Source organism: Metopolophium dirhodum, chromosome 3 (assembly GCF_019925205.1).
Source record: "Metopolophium dirhodum isolate CAU chromosome 3, ASM1992520v1, whole genome shotgun sequence".
Classification (NCBI taxonomy): Eukaryota; Metazoa; Arthropoda; class Insecta; order Hemiptera; family Aphididae; genus Metopolophium; species Metopolophium dirhodum.
Genome location: NC_083562.1, coordinates 2,790,360 through 2,812,479, shown reverse-complemented (window position 1 = coordinate 2,812,479; position 22,120 = coordinate 2,790,360). Strand labels below are relative to the sequence as shown.

Genomic DNA, 22,120 nt, shown 5'->3' with positions numbered 1-22,120 from the left:
TATTGTAAGTGAAGACGGTTTAACTTTTTGGTAACCAAGGTAACCAAACAAATAATTTAATAATATTATAACTTTTACAAAATATACTCGTGTTTTTTAAGTTAAAATACTGAGAATTTTCAATTTTGACCAACTAGATCAAATTTGCTACGACATACTTCTATCAAAATGATGATCAGAGCATTTTTTCTGCCAGAAAACTTGTCTTCAGATATATAAAAAAACCTTCATTGTAAAACCAATACATTCATTGCTATTCGCTCCGCTAAGAATTTAAAATAAATAGCTTAAAAAATAAAATGTATGTCTATTAGATGACAATGGAACTCTAAAAATTTGGTTTAAAGATACTTTTTCTTAACACATTGAATGTTCAAATTGATGAACTAGCAATGGATTTGAAAAAACTATTAATCAGTTAATTTTAGAAAATACGTAAATATGACTTGAAACTGTGATTTTAATAATTAATACGAATAATTACATATCTATCTGAGTTGGGTATAATATATTAGATACCTGCCTACTCAAAATTATTTTATGGGGATGTGTCACATACATATTTCATTAAACCCGTCTAAAAAATCATTTCGCCACGTAACCCCACTATGGCCCTATTTCTAAATACACCAGTTATAATATTTCTGAAAGTAACGAGAAAAAATAATTATTAATTTTTATATTTTATATTTTAAATCTTCTATCAAAGAACTAAAATAATTTATATGAAAAAATACTGAAACACAAACTGAATGTGAAGACATTTATTTTCAAATTATAATTATTGTTTCATTATGTTCTGTCTTTTTTTTGAAAATAAAAAATGTCTATTAGTTAAACAATTTTAACTTTTTTGAAATGTTAATTTTGTTTTTGTATTTAAAATACACTATGTCTATAGCAATGTTAAGTAGGTACTATAGTATAGCACCTATATACAATAGGCTACGTTAAGTTTTAAGTACCTGCTACGCGTGAAGTATAAATTGCAGGAAACCATTTTAATTGATCCACGATTACGTTATACTACTGAATATAGCAGTAAAATTATTAAATTTGTATGCGTGTGGTATGACGATATTATGACGTATGAAACATGTAACACTAACTATTCTACGTATGCATTTGCATTCATATTTCATATAGTACCTATGGGTAATCAGCTACTACTCTATCAGTAAGTGTAATCATACTATCCCCTCCGAATTATTTTTTGACGCGCGATACTTTCACCTATCCCGGTTCATGTCATATTATGCCATATCCGCGTGTATTCTTATCACTTAGACTGAAAAACTTCTTGGACTACACGTTTTAACGCATTTAGACTTGAGAAAAAATTAAAATTAAAACAAAAACTGCAATTACCTTTTTCGTAGGATGTATGACAGTAGAAACACGTGTATCCGTCGTTTATGTAGTCGTTGTGTTCCATTTTCGTTTTTAAAAACTATTATTTTATAATATATGGGTAATACGCGATTAACTTAAAATAACAGTCTTGAAGAGAGCACAATAATCGAACGGCCGGAGAAAATTGTCGAGCGATGTCCGTCGCCACACGTACCCTAACCTACACGTTCGGTTTAACGATCGATAAAGTCTAAATTTGTATATTATAATAAAATATACGAAAACGAAAACAACAACAACAATCGAGGTAAGTATATTATTATGTGACTAGACCGTATAGAGGTACACTGGATGGCACAAATTGTTGTTGGACAAGCAGACAGCAGCAGCTGTTGTTGTGCAATTGTGTGTCACGCACGACGGTGGGGACCGTAGTGCAGACTAGACGCCGCCCGGAGAATGACTACCGCGAGCGTGGACGGAAAAAAATCAATACCTCATGCTCGCAAGTGGCGCGCAAATGCACGGACCGCGGTCCGCGTGTGGTGCATATATTATTATTATTATTATATTATTATTATTATTATTATTATTATAACATCGTCGTGTAATCTGGCGGCGTGCTGTATATTATATTGTATCGTTTTTTACAAACGGTTTATTTTTTTTCGGCGATTTTACAACGTTCTCGCGTGTCGATGCGAATAATGTGCCTATATGAGAAAACGATCGCTCGACGCTATTTATATAATATTATTATAATATCACAATAGGTTAGGTATAGTGATCTCACGCGACGGACTGAGGCTAAATATCACTAAGGGTTTGTTCATCGCGAATCTCGGTCTTACGCATTAATTTACTCTAAACGTCGTCGATGTCGTCTTCATTATTGTTTCTCGACATGACATTTTTTAATCAAATTTCTGTGTATTTTTGGTACCTAAACTAAAAACCTCAGATTATAATAATTTTCTGTCGTTTCCGCAATAACGTCTGGACACATCACAGAAATCAATAAACCAAATTCAATATTTAAGTGTAAAGTGAGTAAAGTTAAAGTTAATAGTGATTAGGTAAACTGTAAATGTTTAAAAAAAGTACTATACATTTTATTTTATTATTTACAAGAAATTGAATAATATATAATATATGATAATATAATAATAAAGGCAGGTACCTTACTCTATACCCGAGGACAAATTAAGTATAATAAATACAGTCAATCTAAAATAAAAAGTATTTTTTTTTTAGTAAAATGTATAACGTCTATTAAATGAAAATGAAACTCTGAAAATGCGGTTTAAAGACACTTTTTCTTAACACATTGAATGTTCTAATTGATAAACTAGTGACGGATTTGAAAAAATTTTTAATCAGTTAATTTTAGAAAATACGTAAATATGACTGGAAATTGTAATTTTATAAATTAATACGAATAATTACATACCTATCTTAAGTTGGGTATAATATATTAGGTATACCTCGTACCTGCCTACTTTACGTCCTCGTGTGACGATGCGAATAATGCAGTATGAGAATTAGGGAATGATCGCACGTGTACGATGCTATTTATATATTATAATAATATCACAATAGATAGGTAGTGATCTCACACGACGGATTGAGGCTAAATATTACTAAGAATTAGTTGCAAATCTCGTTCTCTTAAATTAATTTACTTTTACCGTCGTCGCGTCGTCGTCGTCTCTGTCGTCTTCATTATTGTTTCTCGACATGACATTTTTTAATCAAATTTCTGTGTATTTTCGGTACCTAAACTAAAAACCTCAGATTATAATAATTTTCTGTCGTTTCTACAATAACGTCTGGGCACACCACAGAAATCAATAAACCAAATTTAATATTTAAGTGAGTAAAGTTACAGTTAATAATGAATAGGTAAACTGTAAATGTTTACAAAAACTTATACATTTTTTTATTATTTACAAGAAATTTAATAACATATGATAATATAATAATATGCCTTACTCTATACCTGAGGACAAATTAAGTATAATAAACACAGGTAAGATACATTATACTTCACGTATATTAAAAAAAAATAAAAACGATATAGATACCTACATGGCTACATCAGTTGCGTAGCTATGGGATGGGCTGAGGGGGCTGCAGCCCCCCCTCCCGATATGTTGAGAAAATTTGAAAATTATTTTAATGATCTATGATAGTTGCTCAAAAAGTCCTAAATTGTATTTAAAATATTTAAAAATATACCATAAGTATTAACCCTTTTCAGCTATCTATCTGTGCTAGTACGTATTTAATGTGTAAAAGTGTAAAAGTTGATCAGCCTCCCCCCGAAAAAAAATACTGGCTACATATATACTTATATATCTATAGTTAATTGGACAAACTTTGAAGAGAAATGCCACCTAATAATGACACTACAGGTTGGTTTTTTTAAATTTATATATATTTTTTTAATTTGAATATATTTAATTAATAATTTCCTAATCAATAATTACTTATTAGTATTATGCATCTAGAAAACCACGACAGTTTCACACCAAAAAGTAAAAACGTTAAAAATATTATTATTATACTTTGTATACTACTTTTAAGTTCGCCCTACACTGAATTGCATTATATACCTATACGATGATTCAGTAATTTAAAACGACAAAGTAATTTAGACTATATTTATGTATTTTCATACTCAGAAATGCAATTTTTTTAATTATTGAAAATGTTCAACAGACTATATTATTGAGACACTTGGATACTCTTATATTTACCTACTGAAGCCAAGACCAGCTTAAAATCGTTTGGTGGGAATTGTATAAATTCAATTAAGTTTTTGTTACCTCAATACAAGTAATTAATGGGTAATAGAAATAGTGATTACGTACTTTCCGAATATTCTCTTTGAAAACAATTCGTCGATGCAAATGTATAAGGCTCGCATAATAGTCTACCTAGGTAAAACTTAGTTGTAATGCACACTTAAATGTATAACTAATATCGATTTACTTATATAAGGTGAGTATAATTTTTCATATTTTATAAGTAAATGACACTTACACGAGTGTATACATTTATACCAATAATAGCTGATTTGTGTACACACAAAATATTGATAATAGTCAATTATAGTTGTTATAGTTGTTGTTTATATCGATAGAAAATATCATACTCTGTTAAACGTGGGTTGCCATAATTTTGACATTTATTGGAATATAATATATCATTAATATTTAAATATTTTGTAGTGCATACTAATATAATATGATATAATATGATTCTATTACTATTGGATTTAATTAGATTCACGTGCCCAAGTATGTTATATCGTATTATAAAAACATTAATTAAAACATTTAATACATAGGTAACAATCATATTATTATATACAGTAAATATACACAAGTAAATAACTCTTTGGAATTGAGAAATTGAGCTTAGCAATATACGACGTGGATAATGAACCCATTTACAATTTGATGAGAGCTTAATTAACTCTGATATTGATCGAGAGCGTCAGAGTTATAATAAGCTGTTGGTCGGACTTGGTCCCACTAAAAGTAAATATATGTTATATTAGACTAATACACACAGACGGAGATAATAATATATCGATTTATGACGTTTTGATGATTATAGGCAGAGTTTATTTAAGAAAATGAATAAACAATAAATATAATATGACGTGGGTAATGCGTGTCACTGTGTGAGTGGGATTCTTATTAATAATAAGTGGAGAATGCGATAATAAATTGTTTAGAAAAATTAAATATTTTTTTTTTTTTAATGAATTAAAAATTAAGGGAGAGTTAATAAGGATTAAACCTTTTTTTTTTTTTTTTCCAGTTTGTAACCGACGGCGCCGCGGGAATTGCTTTCGCATTACTTCCGCGACGCCGCCATCGTTTATTGAATTAGATAAATGTAACATTTTATAATTTAATATCACACCTTTGAATTTGTCCCTTAATGGGCGCACATTGAAGTTAATTTTTTACATTTTAATGAAATAACGTTGTTGGCTTAAGGCCCGCTGGTTGCATTTGTTGACTTCTCGACCCGGCTTTGCTGCCCGCCAGTCTCGAAGTCACGTTCGTGGTCTTCCCGGCCCGGCTTGTTAGCCAGTCGGCCTCGAGTCTCGTGCCTCGCGGTTCTCCTTCCTTTGTTTTGGAGTTCGCGTCTCGCCGGTGATGGTTTGGTCAGTTTTTCTTCTGTTTCCTCCGTTCGTAGATCTTTCGTGCTGCTCGGTGCGTAGACTGACCGGTCGGCGGTTTCTTGAGGCGTTCTGACTAGCGCCCTTTCTCATCAATCGCGATCGCCCGGACGGTGACGAATCGTGCTGCGGGCGTCCTACTAATGCCCCGGCGCACGCCTCCGCTGGTTAGGTCAGGGCAGTTTCGGATGATGATACTGGGGCGCTGAGTTTACTAACCCCTGGGTCCCCGTCTAACCTTCCCGGTCGTCTGTGCTTCGAGCCTTCGGTCTGTTGTCGGTGGTTGGAGGGCGATGTTGGCCCTCTCTGGTCGCTGGTGTTGACCCGCCGGTGTTCGGTTTTATACAGTTTGCCTTCTGTGCCTCCCCCGTTGGCCGGAACCGGAATTCCGTTTCCAGTCGGCACCACGTGGAGGTGGGGGTAGGACTCTGCCGACCAATAAGGATTAAACCTATTATATATACATAAAGTAATTAGTCGAATATGAAAAAGGACTACACGAAAAAATTCTAAAAAATGACATGTTTTATTTGAAATTTAATACCAACTGGAAACTATATACTTACATAATATTTTACCCTAAAGGAAGGTAAGAAAAAAACCAGTGGTGTGCCAGTGTGGTCGTCGTCGTTATTAGATTTGATTGCGTCATCTGCTGCTAACGTGAAATTATAAGAATCACATCTGTCTTACAACATTACTTTTATAGTATAAAATTACCCCAATCAAACTGTTGATGTACAAAAACATGGATAATAATACTATGGACGTTTCTGTTGAATCATCAGTAATGCATATTATACACTACGCTGTGTAAGTAATTTATAAAACTAGTTATTATATGCCTGTTAAATCCACTCGGGAGGAACGCATAATAATTTTGTGTATCAACATAATTTTTTCACTGTAATTTTTCGATCTATTGAACGTAAGCCTAAGATTCGGCCATTGAGGTCAATGGAATAGGATTTTTGTGTATTTATTTCGCTTCAAATTTGTCTTTAGATATTTACTGTAACACAGCATCGGATACTAATTAAATATTACATTAGGTACTTACCAAAAATAGTCATTTGTACATTATATCAAATGTATAGTACAAAGCCGACGACTGTTTAATGTTTTATCTAGTCAATTATATTAAATTAGTAATATTGTTCTATTGTTACTGGTGAATTGTTCAGCTTTCAGAATCAGTCTGTATTCTAAATTTGAAATTTAAATTGACATTTTATGCCAATGTAATTTTCACAATTACTTACTAAAAATGCTCATGTAGATACATGTGATATTAATATAATATTATATTTGAACTATAATTATACTTGAAAAACCTTCTTTTAAAAAAGGAATCAAAATACAGATTTCTTATTTCTTATTTTTAACTAATTTTGAATAACAATTTCTGAATGATTGTTTAGGTACTCAATCTTTAATAAATAAAAAGAATGTAATTTATAACTTTAAATATTGAAAATGTATAGCATATATATTGTCATGTAGGTACGTATATAATAGTGTATATAGAATTTGAGTAATAAGTATTTCATTCAAAATTAAGGTTTCAAAATAGATTATGTAAAATTTATTCATTTTCTAGGTGGATATGAATAATAATTATTCAAAACGATTAAATTTGAATAATATTATCATATTATAATACAGTCCCTTTCAGATATAATTACAAACTGTTATGTTTTAGTAAATTACATATTTTATCGTTAACCTTATTGTGTTACGTATTTAGACAAAAATAATATATACAAATCTCAATGTCTATAACGATTAACACTATTATATTAACTTATAACTTATAACTTATTGAACATGTCATTAAATATATCATTTATTACGTTTGATGTAATTGTAGCATATTAACACCGAAGTCGGTAAAAAATAAATTTAAATAATTTAAAACTTGGTTTCATTACGGAGTAAATTATTGTATATAAAAGTGCTACAAATGCAATATTACGTTCCGGTAGAGCGCAGATTTGTACGGATCCGCACCGGCCACCAGTATCAAATGTGTGCATGTTTCTGTACGAGTTTCATAGTGAACTAAGCGGGAGTGCGTGCTACATGTGTTACACTGAGCTCTCCAAGTAACTGTTTCGTCTCCTCCAAGTTTAGTGCTGATCCACAATTAAAAACAGTAAGTAAACATCATGGTTTATAATAATATACATACTAATTATTTTTTCAATTTTTAATTTTTTTTAAATCTATACTCCATATTATTATAGTATAGGTACTCCTAAGTTATTTATTATACCTTCGATATTATAATGAATCATTATAACAATTATTTAGTTTATTTTGAAACATGTTTACGATTGAAAATCTGTAGGTAGGTACGGAATGCAAATATATAAATTATTATTTTCCACTAAAAAATTATTGTTCTCTAGTATAACATATTATAGATATCATTTTAATAAACAAAAATATGTATAAAAACTATTTTAAATTCTGAAAACTGAACTATAAAAGTCTAAATAATATACTTAATGACAAATATTTTAAATAAGTTAATCTATATTATTTACCTAAGTATAATGATTTCAATTTGAGTATTTTAATTAAATATATTATAATAGTAGGTATACTTTATTAGAATTTCAGTGTGAATGCGTTAGTAACTCGAATAATAATGCAATTCATTAATTCCATGACAATGGACAAATTTTAAAATAATTAATGAAATATTATATGACTTATTTCTTCCGTAGTCAGGATTTATGAAATCATTTTTTTTCATCTATTGTTTTACATGTGTACTTAATATAACTAAATAAGATAACAACAATAACATATTTTTCTTTATTAATTTAATTTTACCTTGTGTTAAGCATATTATATATTGTAATTCAATACTTTAGAATAATATTTAAATGCATAATCAACAGTTAAATAAAATATGTTTATACTAATATTTATTATTCTCGGGATCCTTTTATTTTAAACAATAATATATATATAGGTAGTGGGAACTATGCTAAAACATATACATTACACATATATTATATACATCAAAGTTCAATAGCTCAATAGATCATAGAACACATTTAACGATTGTTTATATTAAAAAATGTATTAATACTAGTATACTACGCTTTGCTTATACATTAGGTAAAATAAATACAAACCATTTATAGTGGAGAGAAACCATAAGATTTGCATGATTATTTTGCTTCAAGTTAACCGATAAATTCACCAAGGTTGCTAACCCCATTTTTTCTTCAATAATGCAGTTATTTAAAATTTTTGAAATTTTTAAATATACATAAAGACCATATTTTCAAATTCTAGAGATTTTTTGTACTACTTAAGGAGTGTCCTGTGGAGATACAAACTTCTGTTTTTAAAATGAGGATCCCCCTCCCCTTTTAACTGTAAATTATTTAGCGAATAATTATTCTGAAAAATTTAACGTATCAGAATCAAAATTCGTATGAGTACGTTTTGAGTTATTTAACTTGTTCTAAGGATAAAAGGTCAACGCGATAATGGGTTTATAAGATATTATGGGGGCTATGGTGATTTGAACATTTTAGTCATTAATCTATCAACATTAACAATTTTTAAAAATGACCCAAGTATAATAAATACTAGTTCCAATATTACGTCTATTTTATATTTTTGTAAAAGGATTTCTGAGGACTATTTAGCTGATAGGTATCTAGCTGGAATACACTATACACCTATTATTTGGACGAACAACTAAGAAAACAATTATGTTTTTATAAATTAATGAAATTATTTATAGGTAATCATAATACTAATTTATATAGTGTATGATGTTCTCAATGGTTTCCACCGTTGTTGGCATATCCCTACATTATAGGATACGGTATATTGTTTTATAACCATTTTTATTAGTCTATTCAAAATTTAACTGCATAATATAATAATGCTGATAGCAAACAGTAGGTAATATATTATTTTTCATTGTTAAGTTTTTACTTATAAAATTTGAATTAAATATTTAATGAATTGGATCATACAGTGCAAATAAAATGTCTGTTGAGTGTTGACTGTATGTAAATAAAGTATATAGGTAAATTCAGACGTTAGATTTACAATACTAGTAAATATATAATATACGTATTATTATAATTATTATTGCACAATATAACTTAGGTATAAAATTAACAGGAACTGAAATTAGTTAAGCAGTGTGGATTTATTGTTTAAATAGCATTTTAATAGATTATTGGTATTGCACGTGTGGTTAACTGAAGTATTTGTTGAAAATAATTAAGTAAACATTTATAATATTACAATTTTATTGTTCGTGAAAACGTTAGTCATCGTCTTGTGCACAAGAACCCTTATAGGGGTTACGTTAAGTTGCAGGGTTCTTAAATTTTTATTTCAAAGAAGTTGAAAGAACTACAATGTCTAATGTTTTTGTTATGACCACTATATTTTTGTTGAGAAGCTTCAGGTTAAATATTTCAATAATAGTTATACAAAGAAACTTATTTCACTTTTTTGAAACTATTTTTATTTTATTTTTTTATCAGAGATAGACTGCAATTTTGTCTGTTAGTATTTTTTTTGGATCATTCGTGTATTTTACATGTTATAAGGCAGGAAATTTGGTTAAATTTGTTCACCAATACCTATAGCACCTATACGCATATGTGCCTATAATTCTACACGAGCTTAGGTTAGCAGGCATCACACTATCACATGCCATGTCCAAAGCCAATCAATAGTTTTGCTCTTCCTGTTCATTGTTATTTATCATTTTGCCGTTAATGCGATATCTTTTTTTATTCTATTATGTAGTTCTGCAATACTCTTTGTAATCGTTTTATTATTATTCATTATAATAATTGTTATGTGTTATAGGTACAGTATTGAATACCTCACAAATGATTCATGTGAAAGATGCGGTTAGATTGTAAAGTGATTAGGAATACCGAATAATAACTATGTATAAACTATAAAGCATAAGTAAAAAAAAAGGTTTCGCTTGAGGGATTCCTCTCTCCCTCAAATAGTCGTGACTTTATATTTCCACAAAGTATAGAACAAAGTAAAAGAACAATAATTTTATATAATTGGGACTAAAGATAGTAAAAATGAAGATATTCTCATTTAATGTTGTTAATACTCAAACCAGTAAAACCTAATGAAAAGTAATAAAGTTTATTATACAACGGTTTTTGGTGGACACAAATTACTGAAATGGTTATTGTATCTCCACATCTATAGTATAATAACGATAGCAGTAAAAAATAATGAGATAATAACTCATAATTGTTAATGTTCAATTAAATCGGGTGTATGTGAAATCTATACTGGAAAAAATATAATCGAGCAGATAAAAATATAACCATTAGTTTTGAATAACATTCGTTAATTTGATTTGAAACGTTTAACCAAATATGTGCCTCCTAATCTAGTATAATATTGTGTTATATCTAATAATTCGATTTAATGAAAATATTAGCCCTTTACCACACATTCATAACTAACCTGGCATTTACGTTGACACGTTTAAGTCCATTACATCATTATATTGAATTGTTGACCGTGTTTGAACATGTATGTATACTATTTTATAGTATTGTACAAAATAGGACTTGAGTGCAATTTCTTTATCTCTCGTTTTGTACATATCTATACTGGTCAATTTAATTAGAAAGTGTTTAATGTAACACAATATGTATGAGTAAATACAAGATTTATAGAACATAATATTGTTATTATTCCCATACTGAGAAAGTCACATATTTGGCATTTTTCAATCACATATATGAGCATATCGCGAGCGATTAACGCGGTCACGTTATCGATTGCCTTTTTGTATTTTAATCTGGTTGTTTGGATTTTATTAATCACTTAATATGATTTTTATGTTCATAAATGTACATATGTTTAGGTATGGTTAATACCGAGGTTAATACATACAGCTGTAGTTGCGAACAGTGCATTAACACGAATACCATTGTGATTTCGCTGCATATAGGTATATCATATATACTTTATTAGGATCAATTTACAGCAACTAGTTAGTATAAATTGGTGTTCATATAAACGACATTGTTTAAATTATACTATGCGTTTATGCGGGAGGATAACAATGTATAAAATTCATTAATTTATTGTACTTTTTAGTATAGGATAGAATAATTGATACCCCCATCGTCATTAAATCATCCTCGTTCATCTGCAAGTAGAATTTCGTTTAAAAGTAATTTTCACTGTTTTCAAAATAGTTGAGAAATGCAATTGATATTTATTGTTTTGTTACATAGAAGTAAGACACTCTTTGCGAGTTAAGTGTTAGTTTACCACTTTTCTAAACTGTTGTTGAAAGAATGAAATTTTTACTCTTCAATAAATATAATATCTCGACTATATCGCGGAACTGCGAAAAACACGTGATGCTCAATGTAAGGAATTATTTTATTTTACCTACTTGTAGGCTAACTAGTTAGGTACTATACCTATCTAGCCTGGGTACACATTAAAGAAGTGTGTTAAGCAGACCGTAATTAATTGAAGTCTCGAAAAGAAAACGGATATTATATAGCATTAAGTATGATGTGCACAAGGACAAGACTATAATGTGTAACAATATTTTGCCAAAGAGAAATTCTAAATTTTATAGTTTCATTAAAATGTATTGAATTATATTGGTATTATAGTTTAAAAGCATATTCACTTTTGATTTGAATAGTAATCGACATAATTTTGTTGATTACAATTATTGAATATAAATAGCTGTAAGCACATACTGTGATGTAGTTAAATGTAACATTAATTTGGTTTTAATATAGTTAGATTTCAACCGAACCAGTACCCATAGTGTCTTAACCATTAAAATTCGATTAACAGTTCTTTATGGTATATATGGACGGAAATAAAATTACGGTAGGTGGCTTCTAAATTAATGTTTCCTAAGCTATACGAAGGAAACAAGATACAGAATAATTGGTGTCAACGATCAATAGCCTAAAAAGTCGTATGGGCATGGCCACGATAAATATGAGCTTAATTAAGAGTTTAATTTCGTAGCTTAATTTATCATTATTTGATAAAAAAATAATACCTAAATATTTTAGTCTGTAGACGTTGTATACTGTTGTGTGTATAATAGTGAATTAATGGTTTGAGGCTTGGTATAACAGAAAAGTACAAGAACCCACTTGTAAACGGGTGCAGTTTTCAACAAAGAGACGCCAAATTAGGGTTACCTAAGTCTGACCCGTTCTATTGTATGTTCTCTCTTATTGAGTTGTATAGTGTAGTAAGAACGTATTGTGCTATAATAGCTGTAAGTATATTGAAATCGTATTTGATGTGTAAGAGATATAATAATATGGTCAAATGTATCCAAAGACGCTGAGGTAAATATTTTTGAAAAAAAAATATCAAAATAATCTTTATGACACATTGACAGCTCTTGTCACAGTAACAGCTCTGCATTTATTTTATTCCAATGGCCAATGAGTAATAATGGGATGCGTATTCTGTATTCGTCATCATAATATTATAATTATTCACCGCTTTTTCGTGTTTGTTATAGATATGGAGCCGGACATTGCAGATAAGAAGCCTGATAAGCAACTGATTGTCAAAATGGCTGGTTATTTAGAAAAAAAGGGTAGAATGGTTAGTATTATAAATGATGTATTATAGTATTTATTTTATGTGTATTTTATATTTTTATCATAATATAGTGTATTAAAATTTAACGCTTTACAAACAACAGCTAGCATGATTTGAAACGTATCAAGTCTTCTTTTGAATATGATTAACATGTTATTAATATTATAATAGTTTTTATATTATATAGTCTACGATTAACCACACACATGTGTATGTATACTGTACTTTTCAGTAAGCCTGCGCGTTTGAAATATATTTTTAATAAATAATAATAGTGTAATCTTAAATATTCAAAACATGCATTTTTAAAATATAATACAATTTATAGTGAAAAAAATACAATATAATATACGAATATAAAATAAAATAATAATATGCATTTTTCTGAAAAAATTAAAATGTATTAAAATTATTTTTGATTATTTACTGTTGAGTTATTATAGTTATCTATAGTTATTAATTTTAAATAATATGAACCGTACGTTAATTTTGTGAAAAATTATTAAACCAAAAATAACATTGGGGAATATTATAACATATACTATAGCTGTTGCATACATTATAGGAGGTTTCAAGTGTACCTCGTCAATGAGTAGGTCATTGTAATGGATGTGTTAAAATTTAACTCAAGGATAAACCATTATTGCATAATATGCAAAACTAAGAGCGAAGAGTGTTTAATCTATTTTTTTTAGTAATACGGTATGATGAACATAATTTTTCAAAAATCATCACATATATTATAATACCTATTATAAAATAACTTTTATAATATTGTAGGTATATTGTATTTACAGTTACGCTAGAGTATAGTACACTTGAACTGAATAAAATGGTTCGTTATATAAATAACTTAGAGTTAGTCTAAATATTTTGAAAATCTTCCAGTTATTTCGGAGGGGCTATACGTTGGGGGGAGGGGGTTATTTACCCCTCCAGCTATTTGCGCCTATGCCCGTTATACATACCTATTGATATTATACATGTTATTTACCTTTAATTTACTTTACAGAGAGTGGTCGGCGTACGTCGTTGGAAAAAAAGATGGTGTGTGCTTGAAGGCAAACTGTTGTTGTATTTTAAAACTCAATTAGAGTACTCTCATCATTTGTCACCTTGCAGAGGTTCAGTCAATATGGGCCTCGCATTGTCTATAGCACCGCGGGGTCCGTGTCAACTGCAAATCGTCACTAGATCTCAAATTATAATCTTCGTAAGTATAGTCACTAGTCACTGAGTACTCATTTTGATTTAGATAATACATTTTATAACATTGATCTGATATAAAACTAAAAAAAAATGTAAAGCTTATAGCCTTTTATTATACTAGGTACAAGATTACACGATATTTCAAATTTTTCTGATGAACTATATTCGTATCCTCATTTTAGTATATTATTAAATTAAAATATATAAATATAATATATTAGCTATATAGTTATCGATGGAATTAAGTAGATACCATAAAGTAGCTAAGTGTAATAAAACTTAAATCCGAAAATAACATTTCTTTGTCGTCTTTCAAGATTTATTTGTGGTCTTATTAAAAATTACTATAGGGGTACAATAATAGATGACATATGATGGATGGCAAAATTACTATTTATTATGGAATATAATTATTACAAATTAAAGAAAAAGATCTTATATATTCAAAATGTTATTGCTTCTCTCAAAAACTTAAGTTTAAGGTAAAATTAGAAATTTAAAAACATTCTAATTTAATTTCATAGTTATAACTTTATTAAAAAAACAGAGAAATTAATGATGATTTTATTTTTATTTTATTTAAAAAAATATATAATTTCTGTAATTGTTTAAATTATTTATTTGTATTTACAATCTATATTAAGTACCTAACACAATATCAGAATATCTACTTTGATCAGAGAAAAAAAATGATATTATAGGTTTACATGATTAGAAAAAATTATTATTGATATTACTCTACAAATATCATAATATATACTTACATAAGTAATTACATCATTATAGTAAGTTATATATAGATAGTCATCCAAGTTCGAGTTTTATTATTATTTTTTTTTTTTAATAAAATTTATTTATGTATTAAAATAATAAGTTTAAAAGGCGTTCGAACCATTTTCTTTTCAGTCTTAATAAATTTGAGGATTTGAATGGTGATGGAGCTTTGTAGAGATAGAAATAATTTCTAAAAAAAAAGGGTTCAGTGCAACTACCAGACAAGTCAATTTTTATTAAAAATGAGTTTTTCATGGAATATTATTCATGGAAGAAATATCTATATTTTGGCAGAACAATAGGACAAATCGCTTTTTTATTTCCAAAGATATCTCAAAAAGAATTATTTCCCGCCCATAAGGTAAATGAGATTAAGAATTTTGTTTTGCTTCTCCTGAACAATTGATAAAAGTGGACTTATCTGGTTGTTGCACTGAACCCTTCTAAATTATTTAGATGCTTGTACATGGATGGTCATTATAATGACTATGGAGGGTTAAATGTTTTTATTTCCTAAATGAATCTTTAGAATTCTGAATATTTATGTAAGTAGTTTTAAATTTTAATGTAGCGCATATAATTTATACTTAGTACAGTGTCGTAATAAATCTTAATATAATTATATACAATTATGATGTTACTTTCAATTTAATTGATATTATCACTATACACATTTAAAAATATAGGCACTTGCCTCTGCCTAATGCCTATATGCCTTCATTAAAGTACAGTAGTAAACGATAGTATATGTATAAAATATAATAATCGCAAAATTATATTTTATAAAACGAAATTCATATAAATGTTCTAACGTGTTATAATAAAATACTAGATTTCGTACGGTTTTTATAGCTTTAAACGTGTGTTTCTCAGAGTGGAATAGATGAATGTGCATATAAGTAATAGATACTATATAGTGAAATGAAACTGCAAAAGTTAAAGTAAATTACACTAATTCGACGAGGTTCAAGCGTGTAATGACGTATATTGAGCTTGTTAGCTATAATGGTAATAGAGGTATATTGTTATTATATATTATAGTGGAACATGGTTAGAAAGAACGCATCATATACATAATTATTAATTAATTTATAGTATATCCTCTATAGAAATTATTATAATAATTGGGTTATCTTAATGGTCGACATTCGTTAATTTGTTATTATAATTTTCTTTTTTAGAGAACGAAATCAAAATCTGACCTAGATGAATGGTTTGCTGCTTTGCGGGATGCCAAAAATAACAATATGTCGTTTATCAGAGACCGAAATTCGTCTATTATGGAAACGAACTACCAGTTATCCTACCGAATACCTTTGGTCGAGCCCGAATCCAATAACTACAGTGTCATAAACGAAAATCACTTGCGATATAGCAGATCGGCAAGACAACCGTTCGAAGAGCACAATAAGCCGAACGACATTCGTCACATTATGGCCGTCAACAGGAAATCGTCGGCATTGCGGAAATCCGAATCCGACCATCGGATAAGTTTCTACCGGAAGCTCCACGGCCTCGTCCGCACCGAGACGATTGCTGGGTCGTCTCCGATGAGCGACAAGGGATCGTGTCGCTCGAGAAGTCTGTCGTACGAAAGCATTTATTTCAAGCCACAAGAAAAGTGTTCGCCGATCGAACCGGCGAAATCGCAAAGCTGTAGAGAACTTATGCCCAATATCGTGAGGCAGTTGTCAAATAAATGCACGAATAACTGTGTGTCCAAAAGAATCAGTAGGTCGGTATCGTTTTTCGGGAGGCGTCGCGAAGATTCCGATTCCGACGATTATGACTATGTTGAAATTGAACCAAACAACTCAAATCAAAACTATCCGGAACGTAAGTTTAATATATAGCTTAATACGTCGTTGAACGAAGTAGTGCCGATCTATATTTCATGTTATGGGAAAAAAAATCTGGTGTCAGACTTACCTACTTAAAAAAAAATGTTTAGCTACTCTCGAATAGTGCATTATAATCGCGCGATATACTACCTGGTGACCCGCCATACTCATACTATTATTTCCTGTTCTTTACACTTACCATTATTGTTAAATTATGATGATGTTTAAATTTTAAATACCACTAATGACTGATCACTTATTATCACCCACCCACTCACCTGACCCAACCATAAATAGTTCTGAGGAATTTTCCACATTTTATACCCGTGTTCGGCGCCACTGGTTGAATGTAGAACCGAATGTTTATAAAATTAATTTTTTAATTCAGCTCAATGCACTAATTACTATTAAAAAATATAAAACATAAATTGACGTGCTGTTTTAAATAGTTAAAAAAATATAGATTTATTGCATATTAATTAAAATACTTGTTTATTTGTTTTTAAGCAATGACACAAGATGAAAAATCTAAACAGCTTCCAGCGTTACCTCTTCATTATGACACTACTAAAGACGAAGAAATCGCTTCGATGTCAACAGACGAAGAATATAATCATAATCAAGAAGCAAACGTGGATGTAATATATGTAAATAACGATCGTAAAATGAAAATTTTCACGAGTGAATCAGAATCAGATTTAAATCTCGAATATGGGACTGAACAATCAGTTGATGTGGAGGACGAGCCGCCACCTTTGCCCATAAAAAACAAACATAAACAAAACGTTTTATTTGACGAGAAGCAACAATATCAAATAATAGATGGTGTTTACGTTTTTAAAGATGTAAGTACTTACCCTAACGTTCTCGTGAATTATGTTTACAAATAGAAATAATAAATATCTGTATATGGGTACTTGTAACACACGCAGTGATGTGCAACCTGGGAGTAGCGAAATTTTAACAGAGGATCGCCAAAAATTGCATTCCAAACGAAAGAGTGGTTTCATAAGTGAATACATACATACATATTTATTAAATTCGATGTTTATGGGGGTCGTCTCATTGAAATAAATTAATGGATCAATAAAGGTTGCGTACCACTGGTAATATAATATATTATATTGGGTACATAGTACACTCATATGACTCATGAAAACTATCGTATTTTCATAATACTGATGTATTCGTCATCATCGATAATATAGAAGTTCATTATGTTTATTCATGTATATAGGGATTATTAGATTTCATTATCTATATGCATATATTATAAAAATTAAAACTTTTTTATCTAAATAATATATGTGAGTGATTTAAAAAAGTTTTTAATAAAAATAATCGGTTTTAGGGCTCTAAAGAAGTGATTTATGACGTTCCTATTCCACATGGAAAACTTATCGAACATTTTCGCCGGTTGACCATAATTTCCACGTCTTCGCCGGTCAAGCGTTACGCTGACAACGCAGCGTACCATGATTCGTTGGAGCCATCGGCTTACGAGTAAGATATTGTGAACAATATTCGAAACTTTGTCTTCGTCAAATTATTTTATTTATTTATTCAATTTTTTTTTTAATTTTCAGGACGTTACAAATGACACCCGACTCGCTAGAAATTTCTATGATGTTTCCCACGTACAAGAGATGGTCAAACGATTCGGGCTTCAATAATTACGAAGAACAAAATTCGTTTTTACCCGATCATACCAATTTTGAGGATTCCTTAGAACCGGTCATAACCATGATACACCATGATCGCAAAATATGGCAAAACGTGCCAAATATCAACTCCGACGACTACTTCCGTTGACTCTAGTAATATTACGTATTTATAAGCATTAGAAAACGTATACGTGTTATGATTTTTTATTTTTTTTAATGTACTTTCCATTGTAATAGATATACTGTTGTTATTTGTATATAATATATTATCTATGATTCGAACAAATTTCTTCTGTGGAATATTTTTTTCACACAGTGCAGATATCGTTGAGCTATAGGTTTTAACCGCAGTCTTTAGCTTTGTGTAATTTTTAAATTTATTTCAATTATTATCTATTACACAACTGTCTGAATAAATAAAAGCTAGACAAAACGCAAGCTGTATGCAACAATATACAATCGGTATAATATGCAGTAGCGTACGCAGGATTTCAGTTCGGTTGGGGTTTTACGTGAGTAAATAATTTACATTATTTTTTTCTTAACAGTTTTTATATAATTGGTTATAACAAATTATAGTTAGTCTTAAATTTATTCTACAATTAGAACACTCGAGCGTTTAACCTGGACACCTGCAGGTCATCTATAGATCCTCTTCGGGTCGTAATAATCCACCGGAGACCAAGTTTTATACACAATACAACATGTATATAATAATACGAAAATAATATATTGTGTATACTAAATATCTATTAAAAATTGTCCTAGATAGATACGCTAACGGTCCTAACTCAATTACATTTTTAATTGTTAACATTGACATTTTTTAAAATTAAATATCGCACGAATAAAATGTGATCGTAATTAAACAGCTTGTAGCTACAATAATAATTAATGGGTAAGTACTAAAAAAGTTGAAAAAAAATAAACGGTCGGCCCTTTATTTATTTACCTGCGCAATATACGGTTCACGCATAGACCTATAAAAGGTATATTACTCTACGGGGTTAACGAGCTCCGAACATAACTGGCAGCGCCATCTGTTATCGTTGGTATCAACCACATTTGACGTAAGCGCGCGAAGCCGGTTCCTAGCCGACTACAATATTATTATTTATTTATAATTAGTATATTATAGTATATAATTTATAGTAGTGACTAGTGAGGGTGTGGGGCATGAACTCATACAATAGTTTGAAAGAGGGCGTGGCCGTCAAAAGGTCGAGAACCCTTGTTCTAATCGAATGCTTTTGAGTCGATACGAAAAAAGGAATCAATCTACAGAATCGATATTTGTCATTATATCTTGACTTATAGCTGTAACGTAATAGTTTTCCACGATCCAAAATTCCAAAAACATATTTTATAAGCATGCAACTTGCAAATATAACCCATATATGATGAACAGTAAAAGTATCTTAATTATCGTCATAGAATGACCTATTATGTTAATAACTTTGTTATAAACCTATTGACAAACCTGCTGTTGGCCCATGCCGCCCCCACTGAATCCGCGCCTGTTTGGTGGTGGGTTAAAGTTACCCCGTGGCTGAAAATTTGGGCCCATGTTTTTGGAAACATTTTTTATGAATAAAAAATAAAAACTTTGATTTTGCAAAAGACATATCTGAACACATTTATGTAAAAAAATTTTATTTTAATTTTAGTTACATTTAACATTTAAGTTTAAAAAAGCTCAAAAATGAGACAATGTTACCCCGGTTTACGGTAGGTATCAAATCAAGTGTATATCGTTATTGAGTACCTATATAGTATATAGGTTATAAAATGTTAATAATATTTAACTAAAAAATGTTTTTATTACCTTCAAATTAATACATTTGTAAGGTTTTCATCATTTGATCACACACTGCTGAAACTATGTACCCATAACTATTAAGATTAATTTATATTTTTTTCTTTGTTTCAGCCATCTGACTCCACTCTGATCATTACAGCGAGTAGTGAGTTCGCCCCTTTTTCACAATGTCCGATAACGACAACAACCGTAATACCCCAAAACAAAATAAAACAAAGATTTACTCGTATGTAAATTGAAACATTAATGTGATTAAATCATTTACCGGAAGCCCAGAGGACTTCCAACTAGTTCGCGCGTCCTGCAACTGCTGCACATTTGGGAAGCTGCTATGAGACGGGCGCTCCAAGAAACACCTGTTACTAAAGTTGAAATAACATTTTAAATAAAACTATTCAATATAAGTTAAATGTGTAACACATAGGAAATTCCATACCGGAAGTAATTTGGGCTTCCGTTGTCCACGCATCAAACCATATATAGGTTGCGGCTGCAGGACTAAGTGCATAAATTAGTGTAGTGGAAGGCAGTGAACCACGAACTCCGTAATCGTATCCTACAGAAAATTGTGCAGGGCGTCCAGGGAAGAGCAAATATCAACCAAGTATAAGAAATTAAAAACTTTAAGTCACGTTGTGCTTTAATTATCATATGTGGGTACTTATATTTGTATACAATTTGACCATGTCTTTATTGGGTGTCCTGTAGATAATATTATAATATATATACTATTTACACCAAAGTGAAAGTCCTAGCAAAACTACGGTCAGGCAATACTAAACAAACTATACGACCTGACGAATATTGTATATACGTATTACAAGTATAATTCGTTGACATGAAGACCTGCTTGCACTGTTGAATATACACGATTATGTGAAAGACGTCCAGTTAAGACCAAAAATCAATATCAAACATTTGAAATTAAAAACTTTAAGTCACGTTATTTTTTAATTATCATATATTCATAAATCCACATTGCATTTGTATAACGTTTGGTCATGTCTTTATTGGTCGTCCTGTGCATATTATAAAATATAGACACATATTGTGTTGAAGTTTTAGCCAAACTTCGGCCAGGCGCTACTAAGCAAACTATATACGACCTGACGAATATTGCATATTCTAAGTATAAGCGTTGACATGAAGACCGGCTTGTACTGTTGAATATAGGTACATAATTATGTGAAAGGCGTCCAGTTAAGACCAAAAATCAATATCAAACATTTTAAATCGAAAACTTTAAGTCACGTTATTTTTTAATTATCATATATCCATTATCCACGTTGTATTTGTACAACGATTGGTCATGTCTTAAACTTTAAGTCACGTTATTTTTTAACGATCATATATTCATAAATCCACATTGCATTTGTATAACGTTTGGTCATGTCTTACCTATTGGTCGTCCTGTACATATTATAAAATATAGACACATATTTTGTAGAATTTTTAGCCAAACTTCGGCCAGGCGCTACTAAGCAAACTATATACGACCTGACATCCTGATTCCTGATAAATAGTGCATACGTTTGGTACGTCGATATGAAGACTCATCAGACAGTTGAACACAGATATGTAAAGTGTGTCCAGTAAAGAGAAAACATCAACCAAATATTATAAATTTAAAACT

At 30.1% G+C, this 22,120-nt stretch overlaps 2 protein-coding genes across 2 annotated transcripts in view; one reads left to right on the top strand and one right to left on the bottom strand.

The window, feature by feature from the left end:
* LOC132942047 (cerebellar degeneration-related protein 2) overlaps positions 1-1,797 on the bottom strand; it is a 43,065-nt gene extending 41,268 nt beyond the window's left edge. The window contains exon 1 of the mRNA XM_061010336.1: positions 1,369-1,797. Coding sequence (XP_060866319.1) covers positions 1,369-1,435 — 67 coding nt within the window. The 5' untranslated portion in view covers positions 1,436-1,797. The remainder of the gene's footprint in view (positions 1-1,368) is intronic.
* A 5,750-nt stretch (positions 1,798-7,547) lies between these two features.
* LOC132942048 (uncharacterized) lies at positions 7,548-18,954 on the top strand. The gene is made up of 7 exons (XM_061010338.1): positions 7,548-7,706; positions 13,098-13,183; positions 14,193-14,393; positions 16,345-16,999; positions 17,512-17,849; positions 18,356-18,507; positions 18,591-18,954. The coding sequence occupies exons 2-7, from the start codon at positions 13,100-13,102 to the stop codon at positions 18,814-18,816; spliced, it is 1,656 nt and encodes a 551-aa protein (XP_060866321.1). The 5' UTR covers positions 7,548-7,706; positions 13,098-13,099; the 3' UTR covers positions 18,817-18,954.
* Positions 18,955-22,120: the final 3,166 nt, after the last annotated feature.